Consider the following 22918-nt stretch of genomic DNA (forward strand, 5'->3'; position numbering starts at 1 on the left):
AGGTCGATGATTTGTCTGCTGTTTGTACAACGTTGCTGTGCACAAGTAGGCTGCCCCATAAGCCTACATGACAGTGAATGTACTTCAAAAGTAAACCACTGGTTGTAAGATGCTTTGGGACCTGATAAGCTGCTATGTAAATGCAACTTTTTTTTCTTTACTCCTGCAAGTAGCACATGACTTGCTCTGTGTATGATATTCACAATAATCTCACTGCCAGTGTAACCATTTGATGACAATTTTCATTGAAGGGTTTGAAGCACCCAATTACAGTGGGATTCTGGAAACTCCAAATTACGGTTTCACTGCTACAGTGAATAACAGCATCTGATTGTGACGGCCCCACTGTTTTAACAGACTTGTGTCTTACACAGCAGTTAGTTCCTTCCATCTTGTTTCCCAGCAGGTAAAGAGTACCCTGTGTAATAATATACATCCTGGATAAAGACACAGAAAATAAAGGCAAAAATCATGCCAGCAAGATGTCAGTTTAGAGTGTTATTATAAGTTACATTATATTACTGCAATCACCAAGTCTTAAACTCTCCTGCTGTTAGTAGAAAGGTTTATGGCGTGGCATTTAATTCTTGCCAATTTTAAAGCATCTGACAGACACAGTAGATGTATCCATTGAAAAATGAAGAACAAAAGGAAACTCCAACAAACTGGTCTAATGTGGAGATGCCGGTGATGGACTGGGGTTGACAATTGTAAACAATTTTACAACACCAAGTTATAGTCCAGCAATTTTATTTTAAATTCACAAGCTTTCGGAGATTTTCTCCTTCCTCAGGCAAAACATTTGCCTGAGGAAGGAGAAAATCTCCGAAAGCTTGTGAATTTAAAATAAAATTGCTGGACTATAACTTGGTGTTGTAAAATTGTTTACAAACTGGTCTAAGAGGGAGACAGAATAGGAAGTTGATCTCACCTCTACAAAAGGACTGCATGCACCTAGTTCAACCTATGGCAACTTTTCCCTGATGTCAGGGGGTGGGGGTGGGGAAGAGGAGGGAGGGAAGGAAAGGAGGAATAGAAACAAACAGAAGAAAATATTTTTTTCTAAAAGCAGTGACACCTACAAATGCAGCAAGAATTGGTATTGCACAGAATGCTCCTTTCTTATCTCCTCTCCAGTTTCATATTCCCACATGACAGGAATGAGTGAGTCACTGACAAAAGGGAAGTATTCTCATTCAGAGACAGTGACAGTCCCACCCTGACCTGCTCCTAGCCAATCACTGAATATTACTAAAAGGTTAGTGGAGACATCCTAAACTGTTTCCTGGACAATGGGGCAACAGAGCCGCAACTGGGCTACAAGAGGTGTGAGACTTGAGAAAAATAAGGAAATTAAGTTTCTTTTTCACCCCCCCCCAGCAAAAAAAATAAGCCAACGTAGATATTTTTCGATCGATGTGGATATCATTCTGTTCAATACAACAGAAATTTGGTCCAGTAGGACTCACCAACCATGGAGAAAATTATGTTGTATTATTTTATGATTAAATTTCTAAGAAATCTTATAAGTTCATTCAATTTTTTTCCAATCCCTTCTTTGTTGCATTTCATTACATTTCCATAGTGTGGTATCCCAGAGTCTAGTGATTTGACGGGCACCATGGCGATAGCTTGGTAAGTTGACAGAAGCGAAATGCATTATCGTACTGGTCACAAGACCTTTTTCACTGTTTAAATAATGGGAAGTCACTAGTTCTCAGACTACAAAAAAAAGATTGCAGTCAGATATTTAGGAGCAGATCATTTTACTGAAATTTACCTTGCATGCCGTGAGTAGGCCAATGCACAGAGAAATGAAAATACCACATTTTTTCCAATTCATTATGTTCCATCTTGCTATCCAAATTCATATACTAAACAATCTATTGGAAATCAACTGCAAAGTGTGCACTCTGGGTAAACGAGGTCTTTTAGAATGGATTCACCACTTACTTTACAGTTTAAAATCATTTTCTCCCTCCCTGAGCCACACCATTCTCCTGCTAAGAGAACAGGCAAGCAACCCACTCCCAGTCCTCTGATAATGGTACTAAAACCACCTCTGGGAGATGTAGCAGAGTAGCTTGGGGTGCCCATAGATGCAAATCTGTTAACTTTGACAATGTGGTACAGCAAAAATCTACAGTACCAGATCCACCTACATCACAGATCAGTCAAAGCTCTGCCCATTATTTACCATGGATGGGGCAGTATAACAAATATTTACACATCAGCATTTGGTGATAAAGACACAATCTCGCTTCCTGTAACCCTGAAGAACGACTCAGATGCAGTAAAATACAAATGCATTTGAATAAGTTAGAAGCACAATTTTATGTTATTAGAAAAAAAAAGCTGAATTCTTCTGTTACACCAGGGTTTCTTTTTTAAAAAGTAATTTCCATTTAGATTGAAATGTCATAAAATATTGAAAGCCTCAATATGTCAGATATTTAAGTGACACTATTGGTGTGGCATTCTCTGACAATATCCAATTTCACCATTTCTTATTACTGTGTGAATGGCTTCACACACCACATACATCACAAAGGATTCCAATCCACTCTATCCTTTTGCGCAGATTAAGATACCACTCTACACAGTGATCTGCACAGTAAAGAAACACAATAATTTAGATGAATCATCCCCTTGACCCCAGTATCTGCCACAACTCCTCTTCAAAAATATATATTTGCTCCCTTTAAGGTACTACCAGTCTCTGGAAATTAATTTTTTCGGTTCATGTCATTGTTGCCATAGCTGGAGCCCTTTTCTATTTCTGTCACTCCGATCATCCATCGTATACCGACAGAGGCTGGAAAACAAACAGATAGCATTTTCAATACAGGTGCTAACTGCAAGAATACAAATCAATCACAGTTTTTGTTTGCAAATTTACAAGTCCTTTCACAGGAAACTTGATATTTCCTAAGTTACAGTTTTTGCATTAGCATTTGCATTAGATTCAGTAAGTCCTCAGTCAACAGTTCATCCACCTTCACTTTTAAATGCCAGTAAGTACTGGGAAACATTACTTGAATAATCCGAACACTAAACCAAAACTATATGAATATAATTCATGTATCATAATTGTCAAGTATGTCAATCTTCTTTCTGACTGGTTAAGTGTCTTTGCAGTTATTTTCCACCATTGACACTCACCGAATTACAAAAAACATTTCTCCCCAACCACATTCCACCAAAACCATTTTACCCTAAAATATATAAGGGGAAAATGCCATGATTACCCCAATCAATCTCAGACTGGAGGAAATCTTTTCATAAATAGTGGTCTTAATGTATTGTAAAGTGAGTGGGATTTACATACACTTCTTCAGATTGATTACCCGCTCAAACTTACAGCCCCATTCACAGCACGCAGACATAGAGGCGGGCTTCCACAAGCCTTGGCTCAGGGAGCTCACCCCCCTGCTCCATAGCTGTACTCCACTCCTTGGCTTGCCTATGCTTGCTCCCAAGCTTAAGCCCAACAACCGGTCCTGGCAGGCACATAGCCCAGCCTCCTCAATCGATGGGCCATGCCATAGGAAATCCACTAGTACACATACACATTAAAAACACTTGATTTGTAAATGTATTTTTACTTTTTGCTCCTACTGCCTCTGCTATAGGAGTTCCTTGTCATAACACAGCCTTCAGATTGTAGATGACACCACACAACCACTTTAAATGGTAGCTGATATGCTCTCGGCAAAAGGCAATGTACTAGCAGTAGGGTGCAGTAGCTATTTCTCATTTGTCCCCTGCTGCAATCCAGAAGTCAACTGGATAGTCCTGCCTACTGACTAAGAACTAACAATTCCCTCCCAGTCAGTGCTTAGTGGACTCAAATCATAACCATTTTTGGTGGGGGGGGCGGTCGGGGATTAGAGAGAGCTGATAGCAGGTATAATGGCCTAAAATGCCACAGTATAACCCACTGTACATATACTCATGGCTGGGCTGAATTCACAGCAAATTCGTTCAGAGTCAAATGGTCTGAGCTCATTAGGAAAGCAGAATGTACACAAAGGTTCCATGGACTGTACAAGTATCCAGGTTAGGGAAACTGCAGGATCATGTTTGAAAAGTACACATTGCCCTCGCCAGTGACATATACACTGCAATATGAATGCAGGAGTCAGAACGAATCCTAATCAAATATTTACTCGAGCTCAATAATCAATGAATGTCCATCCAATTTAAAACCTCCTGAATTATAACATTTACCAAGGTAATGAGCTACTAAAAATATCATAAAATACATAATTGATGTAATGCAAAAACCCTGGGGAAAAATGAGTTAGATGCGAATTAGATAAAAGATCCGGAATTCTCACAGTGTGAGGCTGTGCTAATAGTGTGTGTTCTATAATTAAAAATGCCAAGATCTGAACAGCTCCTACTTGTCACACTAGACTGTACTATCTTCCAACAATCACACGTTTCAATTTTCAGATATTGTATCAATTTCATTAAAATAACTTTCTAAGATTTACCAGTAAGTTTCCAGAACATACAAAACTTTCACATAGAAACAGGAGGTGGCCATTAAGCCCCTTGAGCCTGTTCAATCAGATCTTGGCTGATCTGTACGTCAACTCCATTTACTCATCCTTGATTCATATCCCCTGATACCCTTACCTAACAAAAATCTATCGATCTCAGTCTTGAAAATTTCTATATTCATTGACTCCCTCATGATGACTATCAATACTTTGAAGATTTTGCCCCTATATGTACCCTCAAGTATATTGCTCATCCTTGGGCATTTATTAGTTTTGAGCTCTTTGACTCCATCTAGGATCTCCATACAAGTTATGCCACAGTCATTAAGTTTAGTTGTAGAATCTTCTATGACTTGCTACTAAAACTAGAGGGAAAAGAAGAAAAAAAAAATCTGGATTCAATTAAATGCAGATACTTTGCAAAATATAAAACCTGCGATGTGAACCACCATCTTACACCTTTACATGGAAGAGTATGTCAGATCGCTTAACCAGAGGGTGAGGACAACACGGAACAGAAGGAAAGATTAAGGGGGCCCCTAGAAGCATAGTCATAAAAATATATATTTTAAGATGCTTTTGAAGGAAAGAGGAATGGCACAGCAAAGTGGCTGAAAGATTGGCCGCTGATGGAGTGAGTGGAGGGGCTGGGAATAAGCATTAATCCAGTGTGGAAGGAGCAAAGGATGCAGACTTGGACATACAACTGGACGAAAATGCTTAGTTAAGTTGGGGCAAAATAGTGAAGGTTTTGAAAAAATAATGATCTTGAAGTGCCAGTAAGAACAACTAAGAATCATTTCTGGAGGTAATCACAAGATAGTTACAGATGAAGTACCTTTGGAGTAGATTTTCAACCTGCCGTCCGCGGATAAAACTGGCATGAATCAGCTGGAGATGAAAAAGTATCAGCCAATCCTCAACAAGAGTTTAATGCCTGTCCAGCAAGTTGAAAATCTACCCCTTTTTGTCTAGTTTTGACTTGGTGACTGTCCCTTTAAATCCAGTCACAATGCATAAGGAGTTTAAGAGACAGCTAGTGCAGAATCATGTACCCAGCTTGACTCTATACAAATGTTACAAATTTTGTTCGGTTGTCTAAAAAGCTTGAGGGGAATACAGACTGTATGATTTATCCAGTTACATGTATTACAGACAGTTGTTTTTGAATGTAGTTGACATTTATTTAAAATCCAGGACGTCCCAGTAACTCTTTTTGTGGATACTTAAGGATCTGTAACTGTTCAAATCTTGGAGTGTTTTGGGGGAGATTTGTCTGGGTAATAATCTAAGCCACGATCTGCTCCAGCACTGGTAATAAAAAGGAGCAAAGAAACACTGTGCATTTAAAAATATTCTACAACAGACCACAACACTTCTTTATTCTTTTCCTGTCAAGAGCAAAAATAGAAAGAGTTTCTATTGTGAATATACATGTGTGTTGTATCACAGTTATTCGCTTGTTCATCTTTTGTAAAATAAATTAACTTCAAAATTTTAACTTAAAACAAGGTTCGAAGTTGTGATGCTCTATTCTTACTGGGCAGGGCAGGTGGTGGAAAGTATAGCCAAGCGGAGAGGCTTCAGAAAGGGGCATGGTGTCGTCAACCATGAGCTACGTTTCAGTCAAAGCCAAATGTCAATGCAATTATCCACAATAAGGTCATGAATGGCAAGGGCCATGTTCATGAATGAACACACATTCTGGAGGGATATGCCATGAGGGGCAGCGATTATTGGTCTGATGGCAAAGTCCAAGGCAGCAGTGGTGTGTGGGGTGAATGGGACAGAAAGGTGATTGGTGAGATTAGCCCTCAGCGGCTGCGCTGGGTGGTTAAGTCCGCTACAGGAGGAGAATGGGGCACTTGAGGTTGCTGCTAGTAAGGAGGCAGCAACCAATGCTCAATGGGCAAAGAATGCCAAGAGAGGCAGAGGTTGGCTATGGGTTTATCCAAAGGGGAATTGAAGCCTGGGACTGTGGCAGGAGAGTAGGAAGGCAGAGGGGGCAAAGTACCAAAGACGGAAAAAATGATGGGTGGCATGATTGAGTGACAGGAAAGGGAGGAGACAGGAGAGAAGGGCCCAAGAGGGGAAAAAAGGGATAAAGTAGTAATGTCCATAGAGCAGCAGCTAAATCACGCATGGAAATGGAAATAGAGGGAATTTGGGTTACAAAGGCATGTCAGAGATTAGAAGAGACATAGCCTGGTCATAAAGAGAGAACCTTCCCCCTTACTCCAGGTGTCTTATATCACATGGATCAAAAAAATTGTTACACTTGGTATGTTAATGTTTCAATATCTAATTAATGTCAGCCCACTACAACAACCTCATCAAACCCTACAAAACACTCCACAAAGCAAGGCTCACAAATTCAACCGAATCTGTCCTTATTTTGAAGTGAGTCTCCCTTTGTGGGTTCAGTGGGTAAAGGCACCTCAGTCAGTGTTTAGTTGTCAGTGCGTAGCTCGTTCTCTGTCAGTACATAGTGCCATGTGAAAGCTGATCCCATACTTGTGTATGATGTCAACGAGGGGTAGCCCTCGTAGATGATAAATAAGAAGGGATTAAGGACTGAGCTTTGGAGCACATCACAGAGGACTATGCAGTCATAAGAGGAGAAATTGTTTGAGACCACATACTGGCTGCATTGGTACAGATAGATAAGGAACCAGAAGAGAATAATAATACAAAGATGGACCATAGAGGAGAATGGAATGGTTAACAGTGTCAAAGATGATGCAGAAGTTGAGGATGAGGAGGAACAAAAAGTCATGTCCTACTGTAAATTGCAAGGGCAATGGGAAATTATTAAGAAATAAAACACTGAATACCACCAGACTGAATTCCAACCCAGGTGACTGTGTTCCAAGGTTACGACTGGACACTGCAGTGACGAGCCAAGTCATCAGTTTGATTTCTTTTAATCAGTTTTTTTTTAAAAAAGCATCCTCTAGTAAATAATTTAAAAGAATGGACTGTTGTTGGGAGCAGACCTGTTGAGGCTTGATCAGTAAGAACAATTAAGTTTGGTTTAAGAATGTGACCCATTTTGATGTACATGTCACATTGAATAAATAACCCATCTCACTTTGTGGTCATAAATCTTGCTTTTAGCATTTCCCTGATGATGACTGTCAAGAAGGAAGATTTTTACAGCACAGGAGACAGTCAATTAGCCAAGGAGCTCATTGGACCTTCCTGTCGCAGACATCCCTTGTAATGGAGTATACTCTGTGTGCTGCCTGGTTTCCAAGGATAGAACAGCAATCACTTCCAGAAGAGTGAGAAAAATGACTTAAGGGGAAATGGAAGTTCTATCGAGCCTTAAGATGATTTAAAAGAGAAATTAGAAAGAGAAACCAAGCATCCATTTTCCTTTCCAATATATAGCTTAACCTCAATAAAATAGAAAATTATGGTTAGTGACAGTAGTAAAGTATCTTGAAACATCCAGTGAGTGTATCTCAACAGAATTCTTACAGTTTTACATGATTTTGAGATTGTAACAGCACAGGCCAAAGTAGCTTAACAATGGTGTGGAAAATGACTGGATTAAGTACAGTCAAATCATAAAAGGGAGACCATCACTACTTTGGAGAGGAAATAGACCACAACATTCTTTTTGTCACATCACAAACAAAGCTACAAGTTTTTCCATCTTGGGCATCACAACATAATTTGATAAACATAGTTGAGAAGATCTGACAATAACTTATTAACAGCAACCATCTTTTAGTATCCCTTTAGTAACCTCTTTAATATCTGTAAATGCAGCTGTTATAAAATATCCTATTACACAGACGCTTAATTCATCGGCATGGTTACATTCTGATCAGATTCACCCCGCCTCCAATGCATTCAACATCAACAAGATTTTCAATGTAGACACTTTCTGCATCAATTACAGCCTTTTATTTCAGAACGGCTTACATCAAGACATTGCCAGTCAGGTGTGTTTAGGGGCGACTGGCTAAATGAAAAGAAAAAGGAATATTGTAAGGGATACTTTGAACATGGTTCCAACTCAGCATGCAACAGGATGGTGAGCTTCAAATAATCAGGATATTTCCTTCCCATTTTCACACTCACCTTCTCCTAGGCGGGTCTCTAAGCTTCATATTTGTTTCTATTAACAGACATACAATGTTACCAAATGTACAAGAACTTATCAATTGCAGATTTCTTGTGGCAGAATGGCATGCTTTCAAAAACTAACATTTTGTAGGCCCCTTTAAATTTGTGAACAATAAAAGTTGGTACTGTGGAATTCACTTGTTTACAACTTGGCTGATGGGGAAACAAACAACTGTTTCTAACCAGGCAGAACAGGAATGGGCTGCAACTTGCTAAAGATTTGTTTATATAGCTTGATCACCCAATAATAGTTATTTGGCTGGGATAACTGTTAATTCAGAGTACCCATTCATTCATGTTTAAAGGAGATAGGCAGCTCTGATCATCTCTGCAATGGAAATCTGTACTCCCATCTGGAACAGAATGCATTGCAGGCAGGCTCACTGCATTACTTTCTTTGTGAAACACAGAACAGCAGAGAAAAGGCATAACAAAATGGTGTCAGAATTACTTAGACTGATTTGATTAGGGCATCACGAGTGGTTTTAAGTAGGCACGGATCAGGTTAACGCAAGTCTTCATAAAGTGTCTAATTTTTCACGGTGAGCGGCCAACTGCAGCAACATGGTGCGACAACGTGGAGCGGTAAGACAGAATCCTGAAATAGCCAGTGTCCTGAACACAAACACAACCATGTCATTGTAGAAGTATGGGGAAGCATTTATCTGACAGCAGGTGCCTCCAAGGGCAGGAGATAGGTAGGGAGGGAGGTTTGAGAAGAATTAGAAGTTTTATCTCTCTATTCTCTCTCACATACGCACATTACACCCTATCCTCCAACTGTCAGTTTGAGTGGCATGGACAGAGATCTAGCAGTAGTTTGTACCCTTGCCAAGAAAAAAAGTCATTTTAGTTAGTGTTCTAGAATGGTTAGCCATGTTAAAATAAACCTTCAATATGGTGCTCATATAAAACAGATAGCCAAGAATTTGATCTTTATATCATATTTATAGAATTCACATTGTGTTAGTTCACAATCCACTCACGACTGTTACAGATGGTCTCAGTATTAATTTTTCCATTAAAAGATTTTGATAGGACTGTGAAGATTAATATATGTATATACATACAGACAGTAGGTGCTGCAACTCTGCAGAAGAGTTTTAGGCATAAGCTATTCTAGGAACTCATTCTGCCAGAAAGAACTACCATGAGGCACCTTTAATTTTCAAACTTGAGAGAGGAATATGGCTCAATATTGCAGGTTGCATTTCTCAGTGCAGGACTCCAAAACTGAGGCCTAATTTTACTCTTCCTCCGCCCCTTGCCTCCTGGTATATCTTTGGATGCCAAGTGGAAGGGAAATAGACCCATCTGGGTCATGCACTGAAATTAGATTTTCAGGTGAAGTACTGAGATGGGGTTGGAGTGTTTGGGGGTTGGCAGATGCGTATTAAACAGCACATGCGAGATACTTTAGCATTGCTGCGCCTTGTGCTGCCATGGTGAACTCAGTAAAATTCAAGTTCCTACTTGCTGAGCTGCTATCATGGTGAGGACTGGAGCTAGTGTTCAGATTAAGACACATTTTACAAGGCAAACAGCTGATTGCACAGATAAGTCTGAGTCAACTGAGTACAAAACAAGGGTCCACCGTATTGCCTTTGCTTTAATGCTATGCTCATTAATAACTTGCACAGGCATAACAGTAAGCCGAATACTATAGTGTGTCCAAGGGCATGTTCACACAGTATAAATGCATTGTAAATTTTACTTTTCAAATAGATAGGTGAAGACCTAAATCAAAACCAGTATTTGAAGAGGTTAGAGACACAAAAGCAAATATTTTATGCTCATAAATGTAATGGGGTCTAGAGCACATTACCTTTATAAACCAGAGGATACCAACATTTTAGTGACTGCATAAGTTCAGACAAGGTAAGCTTTACCAAACCAGAACAGATGGAGAAAACGATATTGGCTGAGGGTTAGTATCCAAAAAACTAGCAATATTCTGCACCCACTTCACTGCAGCACAGTGAGCTCACAAGCCAGTCACGCATTTTCCTGGATCAATTGGTAAAACCTACCCCTGAGGGCAAAGCACAATTTTTTTCAACAGCAGCAACACATGCAGCACACACATGCTTATCAAAGAGATAGAAACGTCATATTGTCTTACCAACCTTAAGGAGTAGACCTGCATATGGGGAGACATAAAAGTCTTGAGAAAAACAGCAAATTCACGCAAATATTGTCTACCCATGTTATACTATAGCTAAAAAAACTTAACTTTCCTACTAATCATATGCTCATCTGCTATTTCTTGCTCAGGAAAGTTCTGCTGTTAAGTGAAGACACTGATCATGGGTTCTTACCAATACACGTTTGCTATTAACAAAGCCAAGCCTATTTTGTTCATGTATGTGAGAGCACAGTTGTGGATGTAGTCATTAAACTGTGTTGGAAAATAGGTTTAAGCTGTCATGATGATTCAGATTTAATCCAAAGATTGGTTGAGCCAGGTTCAATCTCTGCTGTTGGCTGATCCCAGCTGAGATAGTGGTAGGAACACTGTAATTAGCTTCAACTAAGGTGGGGGGAGGGGGGGGGGCAGGGAGAGGGGGGAGGGAAAGCGTCTAGGATACCGACCCATGATCACTACACAGTAATCCCTGCTTGAAGTGCACGAATGAGTCAGGGTCAGGCTCAGCTTTGATGCTTCATCAGCCTCCTGCCAAGTAGCTTGGCAGCACTCATTTTGAAGACTCGCACTTGAATTATAGCCATTTGGGTAAGGTACTGGAAGACGACAGTGCCCTTGGAACTGTCTCCTAACGAAGAGTCAACACCTTGAGAAGGGAGGAGGTTGGTGAGAAAGTGAAAAGGGAGAAATAGCTCCACGTAAAGTCGCTGCAGACAGACTTTTTATTTGATTCAAGATCCACTGCAAGTGAAATACTACTTAATTTTGATACCATGCATTTGGTTATTTAACACTTGCATTGCACCTAATGAAGAGTATTCCTTTTAAAACGTTTACTTTAGATGACTAATTTTGGGGCCTTCAGGAGATCCAAAACAGAACTGGAATCTCCTCATAGCAGGTATGAATAATGATAGGCAGGAGCTCAGCAGAATTCCCAGGTAGCCCAGGAACACCCTCAGACAAGCCCCCACAGTCTACATGGGATGAAGGGGAGTGCACTTAAGTATCCCTCCCACGTGTGCAATCTGCTGTGTAAGTTACATGGGGTGCAAACCAGGCAGATCCAGGTTCTACCTCAAATGCCACACCCCAGCTGGGATTTCATCACGATTACACCCTCCCCAGCCTCTAGAGCCTTGCACATGAATGGATATTAAGCCCCTAAGGGGGTGACAATCCAAAAGGAAGAATGCCTTTTTTGGCCATAAAACTTATAGTCCGCTATCAAAAATTGCAGGAACACATGGCTTTCATTTTATAAGAAAAGAAAGCCGCATGCTTTTGCAATTTTGATAGCGCGCAATTATGACCTTGTTAGCAGATTGTTGACTAGAGAAAAACGGGCATTCTCCCATTTTTTTTGTTAGGAGGAATTTCACCTTGTAAAAGCTTAAGAGCAGAGAACGTGAAGGCAAAATTAATTCAAACTTTACCATTCTATTTCTTCCTCCTCCTCCCCCACCCAATTTACCCAGTGAACTTCCTGAACACACTGCATCCAAGGTTAGGAGACTGAAGAAGCTGTATTTGACCACACTCAACTGCACTGCATCCCAGTTAGTCAATTTACGAAAAGAAAACTACTGTTTAATTCTAAATCTCTCAAAGGCTACTATTATATATTACAAATTTCAGACTGCCTTAGGTTATCCACCTACATCAAATTAAGTATAAAGAGCAAAATACTTACCAACAGTCATAGAATCATAGAAAGGTTACAGCATGGAAAGAGGCCATTTGGCCCATTGAGTCTGCGCCAGCTCTATGCACGAGCAATCCAGTAAGTCCCACTCCCCCGCCCTATCCCCGTAGCCCTGCACATTTTTTCGTTTCAAGTACTTATCCAATTCTCTTTTGAAGGCCATGTTTGAATCTGCCTCCACCACTCCCTCGGGCAGTGCATTCCAGATCCCAACCACTCGCAGTGTAAAAAAATGTTTCCTCATGTCACCTTTGGTTCTTTTGCCAATCACCTTAAATCTTTGTCCTTTGGTTCTTGACCCTTCCACCAATGGGAACAGTTTCTATCTACTCTGTCTAGACCCTTCATGATTTTGAATATCTCTATCAAAGTCATCTGCTCCTTTAAACTTTTTTTGGCCCTAATATTTCTATTTACCCTCCCCCTTAAATTTCCCCCTTTTCTCTTCTGAACCTGAAATGGCTTGTCTTGGGGTATGGTTCCAGAGGAGGCAGCAGCCCTCTGTTCCTCTCCCAAATGGCCATTTTTTAGATGGGAGAATTTGATCTGTTTGGCTGTCTTGCATCCCATTTGACCATTGGCAGTCAAGTCGATCAGATTCTCATTTTCCAAAACGGGAACCTAAATAGCAGTACACCAACTGATTTTGCCTCACCCTAGGCCAGGGACACAAATCACTTTAGTGCCCCCGACTCTGCCCAAGTATGTTCTATGGGTACCAATAGCTCTTCTGGACTGCAACCACATTGCTAACCTTCATCTGGAGGAGGATGGAGAAAAAAGAACTACTAGCATTGATAGAAAAATGTTCCCAGGTGCTTCAGAGGTGGACAATTAGCTGCATCTCCATCCCCCCCCCAACCCCCATCTCCCTTCCACCACCCTTGCCCAATCCTGTCCTCACTCAATGTCCACTAGTACTTTCTAGCAGCAGACGGACAGACTGATTTGTCCCCCCCGCCACCTCTAGCCTACAGATACAGACACAAATTTTGTAGTGCAGCACTGTCACCGCAGTCGAGATCAGGTAACTCAACACAAACCAGGGACCCGCGTGGTTTGCATGATTCAGTACCGCAGTATATGGTGCTTTTACCTTCTGAACCATCAAGAGATAGAGTTATATTGGATAACCCCCGAAACCAGGCAAGGGGGTTGTGGTGCGCGAGTATCCCGCACCCAATCATTGAGATGCAGACAGCACGTAACATTAGCCCCAATATCGCGAGTGGCTAGCACCACTTAAAAGGCAGCCTGGACCACTTAAAGGCAGCCTGTACCTCTTATTTGCAAAATATAAAATTCGGGTCCGCATGGAGTCTGAACGGAGATCAGACATCACGCGCTTAAAACGCAGATGCAGGTCCCATCCCTATGTTTACAAACTGTTGAGTTATGTTAAAACATTGAATAAAGGTTGCGCACTAATAAATCCCACATCCTCCAATCTGTACGCCAGACCCCACCAATCTGCCGATCTGAGTTTGTACCAGGCCTGCGAGAGAGCATGCACCAAGGTTCTCTGACGATGCACTAGAGGTCTTGGTGCAAGAGGTGGACTGAAGGACAAGCATCGTATATCCACGGGGGGGGGGGGTGGGTGAGGCCCTCCAGACGTATGCTCCCAAGGCGATAGGGGACAAAGTCAATGCCAGGCGCATAGCACCACGAACATGGATGCGGTGCAGGAAGAAGTTCAATGCTTTGACATGAGTGGTGTCCGAGGTCAACTATCAAGTGGCATCTCCTACCAACTACACCCCTCATCACCCACCTACCAACAAACTCAATCAGTACTCAGCTCTTCCAATTAGATGCTTCCTCTCCCCCTCACACATTACCACTGTCGCAAGCTGCATACTCACAGATCACACACATTGGCAGCTATTCAACCATGACAGCCACATCACCAAACATCTTGCAGGACACTCACCGACACACGTCCCGCTTTCTTGCGAGAGAAGGTGGCGCATAACAGGAGGCAGCAAGTGGCAGCGACTCCACAGAACATAAGCCTGCTGTCCTCTCTCAGGATGACAACATTCCTGTCCCATCCCTGCCACACCGCCAGTGCCCTTGCTGTTGCCTGTCAGCTAGCCAGCCCTGTAGAGTGTTGAAACTTTATTATAGGAACAGGAGTAGGCCATTTAGCCTCTCAAGCCTCTTTCACCATTCAATGAGATCATGGCTGATCTGTGACCTAACTCCATATACCCACCTTAACCAAAGGTATTAAGCGATACGGGGCTAACAAAAATCTATCAATCTCAGATTTTAAATTAACAATTGAGCTAGCATCAACAGCGGAAGAGTGTTCTAAACTTCTGCCACCCTTTACATGTAGAAGCGTTTCCTAACTTTACTCCTTCAAGTCCTGGCTCTAATTGTCCCCTAGTCCTAGTATTCAAGTATAGGAGATCTCTAAAAACAGATACAAATGCATCAGCAGCCAGAAGCAGTAATCCAGCAACTAACTTGTAACTCCTGTATAATCGCTTTAAATAGCGCTCCTCCATAATAGGGGTCCTCCACATAACAGGCTGTTTAAGACCTGTTCAGCTGTGAGAGGTTAAGACAGCACATTGGCTGGAGCGTTGAGTTCCAAAATTGCATCTGTCCCTTTAAATCAACTTTACATGGTGCCAGCGCTCATTATCTGCGCGTGCACGAACACCTTTACCAATATAACATCTGGCGCACATCATGCTAGAAGTGTGCCGATGCCATTTTGGGTCTTTAGGAGTCCACGTAGTGCCTACAAAATGGGCACTACGCAGCCCAAGTTAGAGCTCAGAATGTTTGCATTCAAGATCCAGCAGTAAAACTACATTTAAAAAATACTGCAGTTTGAAGTAATAATTCACTCTTGGTCTGTTCAAATGAAATACTTGAATGGAACTAAGAATTTTTTAAAATCTAGATTGTCTTCAAAACTTAGACTGGATTTGCAACTTCAATAGTGTTCAGTTGTACTTCTTTAATACTTTAATGTGCCTTCTCTTTTTAACACTCATGCATGCACAGAACATTTTGTTTTGGAAGAAGTACAAAGTGTATGTATGCTCCAAAGACCATTTCTGATACATTCACAAAGACAGCACTGAAATAGACATCACTCAAGCACACTTTTTAAGCCATAAGATTTAACTCATATTAACCCTTTCCTTTGTCAAAAAAAATTCAATGGATGCCTTTTGTTTTGTTAAGGGGTAAAAAGGTCTGTAGACAGTTAGGATTTAATGAATGGAGAACAGCAAATACTTTGGGAGGATGTAGAAAACTATTAATTTTTAAATTCCGTATTTCATTACAGAAAGCAGGGCGATAGGCTGAGCAGAGAAGGCACTAACATAGTAACACCCCAACAAATATTCCAGATTCTGTATTGCTAGCCATAAAAACTTGAAAGAATCCAAGCATGAAGGGCACATATAGCTACTGCTATAGTTGAGAAGCCACTCAAGTTAATACTTGCTTTAGTTACAGAGAGGGTTAATGTGAGGGCTCTCAGTAGTTCCATCCCAGTACCTCTTCTGAACAGGAACTAATCTGATGCTCCTGCTTGATACAAAAGTCAATTGAAAAACAGACCATCATAAATTATAAGTGGATTTGTGCCCAATTGGGAGTGCTACAGATATCCTTGTGGATTTGTGCACTGATTGAGATATACACTTAAGTCACATCCACTATGCTTGTTCCACGCATCCCTTCCCAACAATCCATACTGCCTGCTGTATGATAATCACCCCCAAAACTGTTTGCACACATGGAACATCTGACATACATCTGCAAACACTTCCTACTGCTAGACAGTTACAATTTCACAAATCGAATATTTCTTTAAGTTCTAAGTTGTCATGGTATCTTCACACAAAGGTAAATTAGCGTTGTAATAGTAAGGAGATTTTTTTTCCCCTACAAATTCACCACTGCATATATACATATTGATAGATTTATGACAGTAATCCAATCTTGGGGGTCGTTTGATGAATCAACACTGCTCAAGTTCCAGTTATATTTATTTGGCCAATTGTCCTGTTTGTACGCCTGGGTTTATGGGATTGCTTGGCCGTGGCAAATATAGGAAAATCAGGTAAGGCCTACTGTATAACTGGCCTTCCTAGACGTTCCCCTGCCACTTAAACTGCTTCTCTTTGTGGTGGGAAATACCATCTGATGCTAATCAGGCAATTTAGAAACAGAAACAGAAAATAGGAGCAGGAGTAGGCCATTCGAGCCTGCTCCACCATTCAATATGATCATGGCTGATCCACTATCTCAATACCATATTCCCGCTCTCTCCCCATATCCCTTGATGCCTTATGTGTCTAGAAATCTATCTCCTTCTTAAATATGATGTGGAGATGCCGGTGATGGACTGGGGTTGACAAATGTAAGGAATCTTACAACACCAGGTTATAGTCCAACTGTTTTATTTGAAAATCACAAGCTTTCGGAGGCTTTCTCCTTCGTCAGGTGAGCGAGTGTGGGATTCCATGGAAGGTTACCGCATTTATAGTCAGAGAACAATACCTGGTGATTACAGATAATCTTTCCAACTGCCCGTTGTCAAGGCAATCAAAGTGTTCAGACAGAGTGATGTTACCTACAGGACCACCGAATACGCAAACGGCCAGAACACAAAACAGAGAGAGAGAAGGAGAGAAACATCCGAAAGGAAAAGAAAGGCAGAGAATGACCCGTTGTGTTAAAAACAGATAACTTTTTTTCGCTGGTGGGGTTATGTGTAGCGTGACATGAACCCAAGATCCCGGTTGAGACCGTCCTCATGGGTGCGGAACTTGGCTATCAATTTCTGTTCGACGATTTTGCGTTGTCGTGTGTCTCGAAGGCCGCCATGGAGAACGATTACCCGAAGGTCGGTGGCTGAATGTCCTTGACTGCTGAAGTGTTCCCCGACTGGGAGGGAACCCTCCTGTCTGGCGATTGTTGCGCGGTGTCCATTCATCCGTTGTCGCAGTGTCTGCATGGTCTCGCCAATGTACCATGCTCCGGGGCATCCTTTCCTGCAACGTACGAGGTAGACAATGTTGGCCGAGTCACAAGAGTATGAACCATGTACCTGGTGGGTGGTGTCCTCTCGTGTGATGGTGGTGTCTGTGACGATGATCTGGCATATCTTGCAGAGGTTGCCGTGGCAGGGTTGTGTGGTGTCGTGGACGCTGTTCTCCTGAAAGCTGGGTAATTTGCTGCGAACGATGGTCTGTTTGAGGTTGAGTGGCTGTTTGAAGGCGAGTAGTGGAGGTGTGGGGATGGCCTTAGCGAGGTGTTCGTCGTCATCGATGACATGTTGAAGGCTGCGGAGAACATGGCGTAGTTTCTCCGCTCCTGGGAAGTACTGGACGACGAAGGGTACTCTGTTGGTTGCGTCCCGTGTTAGTCTTCTGAGGAGGTCTATGCGATTTTTCGCTGTGGCCCGTCGGAACTGTCGATCGACGAGTCGAGCGTCATATCCTGTTCTTACGAGTGCATCTTTCAGCGTCTAAGTGTCCATCGCGTTCCTCCTCGTCTGAGCAGATCCTGTGTATTCGCAGGGCCTGTCCATAGGGGATGGCCTCTTTGACGTAGTTAGGGTGGGAGCTGGAAAAGTGGAGCATCGTGAGGTTGTCCGTGGGCTTGCGGTAGAGTGAGGTGCTAAGGTGCCCGTCTTTGATGGAGGTTCGTGTGTCCAAGAAAGAAACCGATTCTGAGGAGTAGTCCATGGTGAGCTTGATGGTGGGATGGAACTTGTTGATGTTATCGTGTAGTCTCTTCAGTGATTCTTCGCCATGGGTCCATAGAAAGAAAATGTCGTCGATGTATCTGGTGTATAGCGTTGGTTGGAGGTCCTGTGCAGTGAAGAAGTCCTGCTCGAACTTGTGCATGAAAATGATGGCATATTGGGGTGCAAATTTGGTCCCCATGGCTGTTCCATGTGTTTAGGTAAAGAACTGGTTGTCAAAGGTGAAGACATTGTGATCCAGGATGAAGCGGATGAGTTGTAGGATGGCGTCTGGAGATTGGCTGTTGTTGGTGTCGAGTACTGAGGCTGTTACAGCGATGCCGTCATCGTGGGGGATACTGGTGTAGAGTGCCGAGACGTCCATCATGGTGAGAAGTGTTCCTGGTTCAACTGGTCCGTGGGTGCTGAGTTTTTGTAGGAAGTCTGTAGTGTCGCGACAGAAGCTGGGGGTTCCCTGTACGATGGGTTTCAGGATGCCCCCGACGTATCCGGAGAGGTTCTCACACAAGGTTCCGTTGCCTGATACGATAGGACGTCTGGGTGTGTTGGCTTTGTGTATCTTTGGGAGGCAGTAGAAGTCTCCCACGCGGGGAGTACGTGGGATGAGAGCGCGTAGGATGCTTTGAAGGTCTGGATCGAAGGTCTTGATCAGTTTGTTGAGCTGGTGGGTGTGTTCTTTGGTCGGATCTGCGGGTAACCGTCTGTAGTGTTCCTGGTTGTCCAGTTGTCGGTATGCTTCTTTGCAATAGTCCGTTCTGTTCTGTATGACGATGGCTCCTCCATTGTCCGCTGGTTTGATGACGATGTTGCGGTTGGTCTTGAGAGCGTCGATGGCGTTGCGTTGTGCTCGGGTGACATTCTGGACTGTCTTCTGAGTGCGGCTGATGAATCTGGCATTGACGGATTTCCTGACAGCTTGAGCATACATGTCAAGCTTAGGGCAGCGACCCTCCGGAGGAGTCCAGTTTGACTCTTTCTTCTTCGGTTGCTGTACCGCGGATCCCTCTGTCTGCTGTCCCGGATCGTTGATTGTCTCATTGGGTTCGCTGCTGAAATCTTGGGATTTGTGGAAGAATTTCCGGAGTCTCATTCTCCTGATGAATTCCTCTGTGTCCGCCGCGAGACCAATGGGGTCCATTTTGGTGGTGGGGCAGAAATTGAGCCCTCGGCTGAGAACTTCGATTTCGTCTGGTTGAAGGGTGTGGTCGAATAAATTGACGATAGACTTCCCTGTGGTTGCAACCATGGTACCGGGGGAGGCTTGGTTGATGCTGGTGGTGATGCCGAGTTTCTCAAGCTTCCTGCTCTTGGTTTTCATGTAGGCGGCGTAGTTCCGTTGCCTCGTCTGTTTGGCGGTGTCTCGTAGCTGGTCTGCTGTGTCCTGAGTACAGGTTGAGAGTATGGACTCTTATCTTGGTTTCGAGGTTGCGGCGTCTGCTGTAGAGTTGGTGTATGAGATGGTTGCGGAGTGTGCGAGAGGTACGACGGCAGAGTCTCTCAGCGTAATCTGAGTTGTATGTGGACTTGAGTGGGTTCGTGATCTGTAGTCCTTTCGGGATCTTGTCTGCTTTCTTGCAGCTCTGTAAAAACTTGATGTCTGTCTATATGCACGATCTTCTTGGATATCCTCTCCACTGTGAGCCGGCAGTTTGTGGTGTCGATAGTAGCCATGATGTGGAGATGCCGGTGATGGACTGGGGTTGACAAATGTAAGGAATCTTACAACACCAGGTTATAGTCCAACTGTTTTATTTGAAAATCACAAGCTTTCGGAGGCTTTCTCCTTCGTCAGGTGAGCGAGTGTGGGATTCCATGGAAGGTTACCGCATTTATAGTCAGAGAACAATACCTGGTGATTACAGATAATCTTTCCAACTGCCCGTTGTCAAGGCAATCAAAGTGTTCAGACAGAGTGATGTTACCTACAGGACCACCGAATACACAAACGGCCAGAACACAAAACAGAGAGCGAGATGGAGAGAAACATCCGAAAGGAAGAGAGAGGCAGAGAATGACCCGTTGTGTTAAAAACAGATAACTTTTTTTCGCTGGTGGGGTTACGTGTAGCGTGACAACTTCTAAAATATATTCAGTGACTTGGCCTCCACAGCCTTCTGTGGTAGAGAATTCCACAGGTTCACCACCCTCTGAGTGAAGAAATTTCTCCTCATCTCAGTCCTAAATGTCCTACCCCGTATCCTGAGACTGTGACCCCTCGTTCTAAACCCACCCCCAGCCAGGGGAAACATCTCCCTGCAACCAGTCTGTCTAGCCCTGGCAGAATTTTATATGTTTCAATGAGATATGTATTTTAACAAACAGTAGGAAAACCACAAAAAGAGGTCTGCTCCCTGGACATAAAGTATTCTACTCTTTCAGGCACGGCTCCACTGATTCAGAGGGCTCCCTGCTTTTGCTGGTGTTTGTGCTTTTCCCGGTGTTTTTTTGCTAAAGAAACATAGAAAGCCTTCTGCACCATAGGATCGAATGTTTTATAGACAAGAATTTCCACCCTTCATTTAAATTTACTGAAATGCTCTTTGCGTTTGGACAGGCCGCCTGGTATCTATTAGTGGTGTCCTCTTTTTAGGGAAGTCCTGATGACCGTGCACTTCACTTATGTAAAAGAGGATACTCAAAGCGAGTTTCTGTGACCAGGGGTGGCACACAAGTTATTTTTATTACTGACCCAAATTTGGCAATTATAATTTGAAATTGCCAATACTGATTTTAGTTTGGACAGACCTGCCATCCTCCCCTAAAATCACCAATCATCTGCCTGTACAAAATGAGATACTGTACTCAAAAATGAGATTGTGTCATTATATCTCCTAAAAACCATTAGATTGAAAGTGATTATTTAGCAGATAGTTCTACTAACAGTCAAGTATGTTTTTCTTAGTTGAATGTACATTTAAAGCACGTGATAGCCTAGGGATATAGCTAAAATGAGAAGGGAATAAAAACATAGGAACAGTGTTTTAGATTTATTGTCAAATAAATTGAAAAGAATATTCATATCAAGTAATAGTACTAACAATTATTACCACTGGAGTAGGATTGGTACTTGACTGGTTTTGGACCCACAATTTGATTTTTCCACGGGCTATTCAGAAATGTAAACATAGAAACATAGAAAATAGGAGCAGGGTTAGGCCATTCGGCCCTTCAAGCCTGCTCCGCCATTCAATATGATCATGGCTGATCCCCTATCTCAATACCATATTCCCGCTCTCTCTCCATACCCCTTGATGCCTTTTGTGTCTAGAAATCTATTTGTCTCCATCTTAAATAAATTCAGTGACTTGGCCTCCATAGTCTTCTGTGGTAGAGAATTCCACAGGTTCACCACCCTCAGTGAAGAAATTTCTGCTCATCTCAGTCCTAAATGTGTTACCCCAAATCACGAGACTGTAATCCCTCATTCTGGACCTCCCAGCTAGGGGAAACAACCTCCCTGCATCCAGTCTGTCCAGCCGTCAGAATTTATGTTTCAATGAGATCCCCTCTTATTCTTCTAAACTCGAGTGAATACAGGCAGAGTCGTCCCAATCTCTCCTCATACGACAATCCTGCCATCCCAGGAATCAGTCTGGTGAACCTTCGCTGCACTCCTTCTATGGCAAGGTTTGCTTTTTTTGTGTGTGGTTTAGACATTTGATACACTTTAGTGGTTTGAGGAGTAGTTGAGGCAAATAGCATAGATGCATTTAAGGGGAAGCTAGATAAGCATGAGGGAGAAAGGAATGGAAGGGTATGCTGATAGGGTTAGATGAAGTAGGATGGGGGGAAGCTCCTGTGGAACATAAACACAGGCATAGACCAGTTGGGCTGAATGGTCTGTTTCTGTGCTGTAGTTTCGATGTAACTCGGTAGTTTAATGCTTTGTTTAAAACGGGATTTCATATTCAATCTAATTTATTTTAAATAATTTTTTCCTGGGGATGGGAATTTAGGGCTAATTTTCCCAATCTTTGCTTTTGGCCCAAACTGCTCTTTAGGAGCGTGGAACAGAAAATCTGGCAGAAAAATCAGCCCTTCTGATTTTGGGAACAATTTGGAATGGCGAGATATAGGTAGACTGACCCCCCAATTCTGTGATCCGTACTCCTGTAGGATTTTGACCCAGCGATGATGAAGGAACGGCGACATACTTCCCAAGTCAGGGTGGTGTGTGACTTGGAGGGGAACGTACAGGTGGTGGTGTTCCCATGCGCCTGCTGCCCATGTCCTTCTTGGTGGTAGAAGTCCTGGGTTTGGGAGGTGCTGTCGAAGAAGTCTTGGCACACTGTAGCCACGGTGCGTCAGTGGTGAAGGGAGTGAATGTTTAAGGTGGTGGATGGGATGCCAATCAACCAGGCTGCTTTGTCCTGGATGGTGTTGAGCTTCTTGAGTGTTGTTGGAGCTGCACTCATCCAGGCAAATGGAGAGTATTCCATCATACTCCTGACTTGTGCCTTGTAGATGGTGGAAAGGCTTTGGGGAGTCAGGTGAGTCACTCGCTGCAGAATACCCAGCCTCTGACCTGCTCTTGTAACCACAGTATTTATGTGGCTGGTCCAGTTAAGTTTCTGGTCAATGGTGACCCCCCCCAGAATGTTGATGGTGGGGATTCAGGGATGATAATGCCGTTGAATGTCAAGGGGAGGTGGTTAGACTCTCTCTTGTTGGAGATG

At 42.8% G+C, this 22918-nt stretch overlaps 1 protein-coding gene across 3 annotated transcripts in view; it reads right to left on the reverse strand.

Annotated features, from left to right (window-relative positions):
- Positions 1-2315: 2315 nt before the first annotated feature.
- agpat4 (1-acylglycerol-3-phosphate O-acyltransferase 4 (lysophosphatidic acid acyltransferase, delta)) overlaps positions 2316-22918 on the reverse strand; it is a 204465-nt gene continuing 183862 nt past the window's right edge. For all 3 annotated transcript variants that reach the window (XM_067988359.1, XM_067988361.1, XM_067988358.1), the window contains exon 9: positions 2316-2815. In XM_067988359.1, the coding sequence (XP_067844460.1) occupies positions 2727-2815 (89 nt within the window). In that variant the 3' untranslated portion in view covers positions 2316-2726. The remainder of the gene's footprint in view (positions 2816-22918) is intronic.

Source organism: Heptranchias perlo, chromosome 8 (assembly GCF_035084215.1).
Source record: "Heptranchias perlo isolate sHepPer1 chromosome 8, sHepPer1.hap1, whole genome shotgun sequence".
Lineage (NCBI taxonomy): Eukaryota > Metazoa > Chordata > Chondrichthyes > Hexanchiformes > Hexanchidae > Heptranchias > Heptranchias perlo.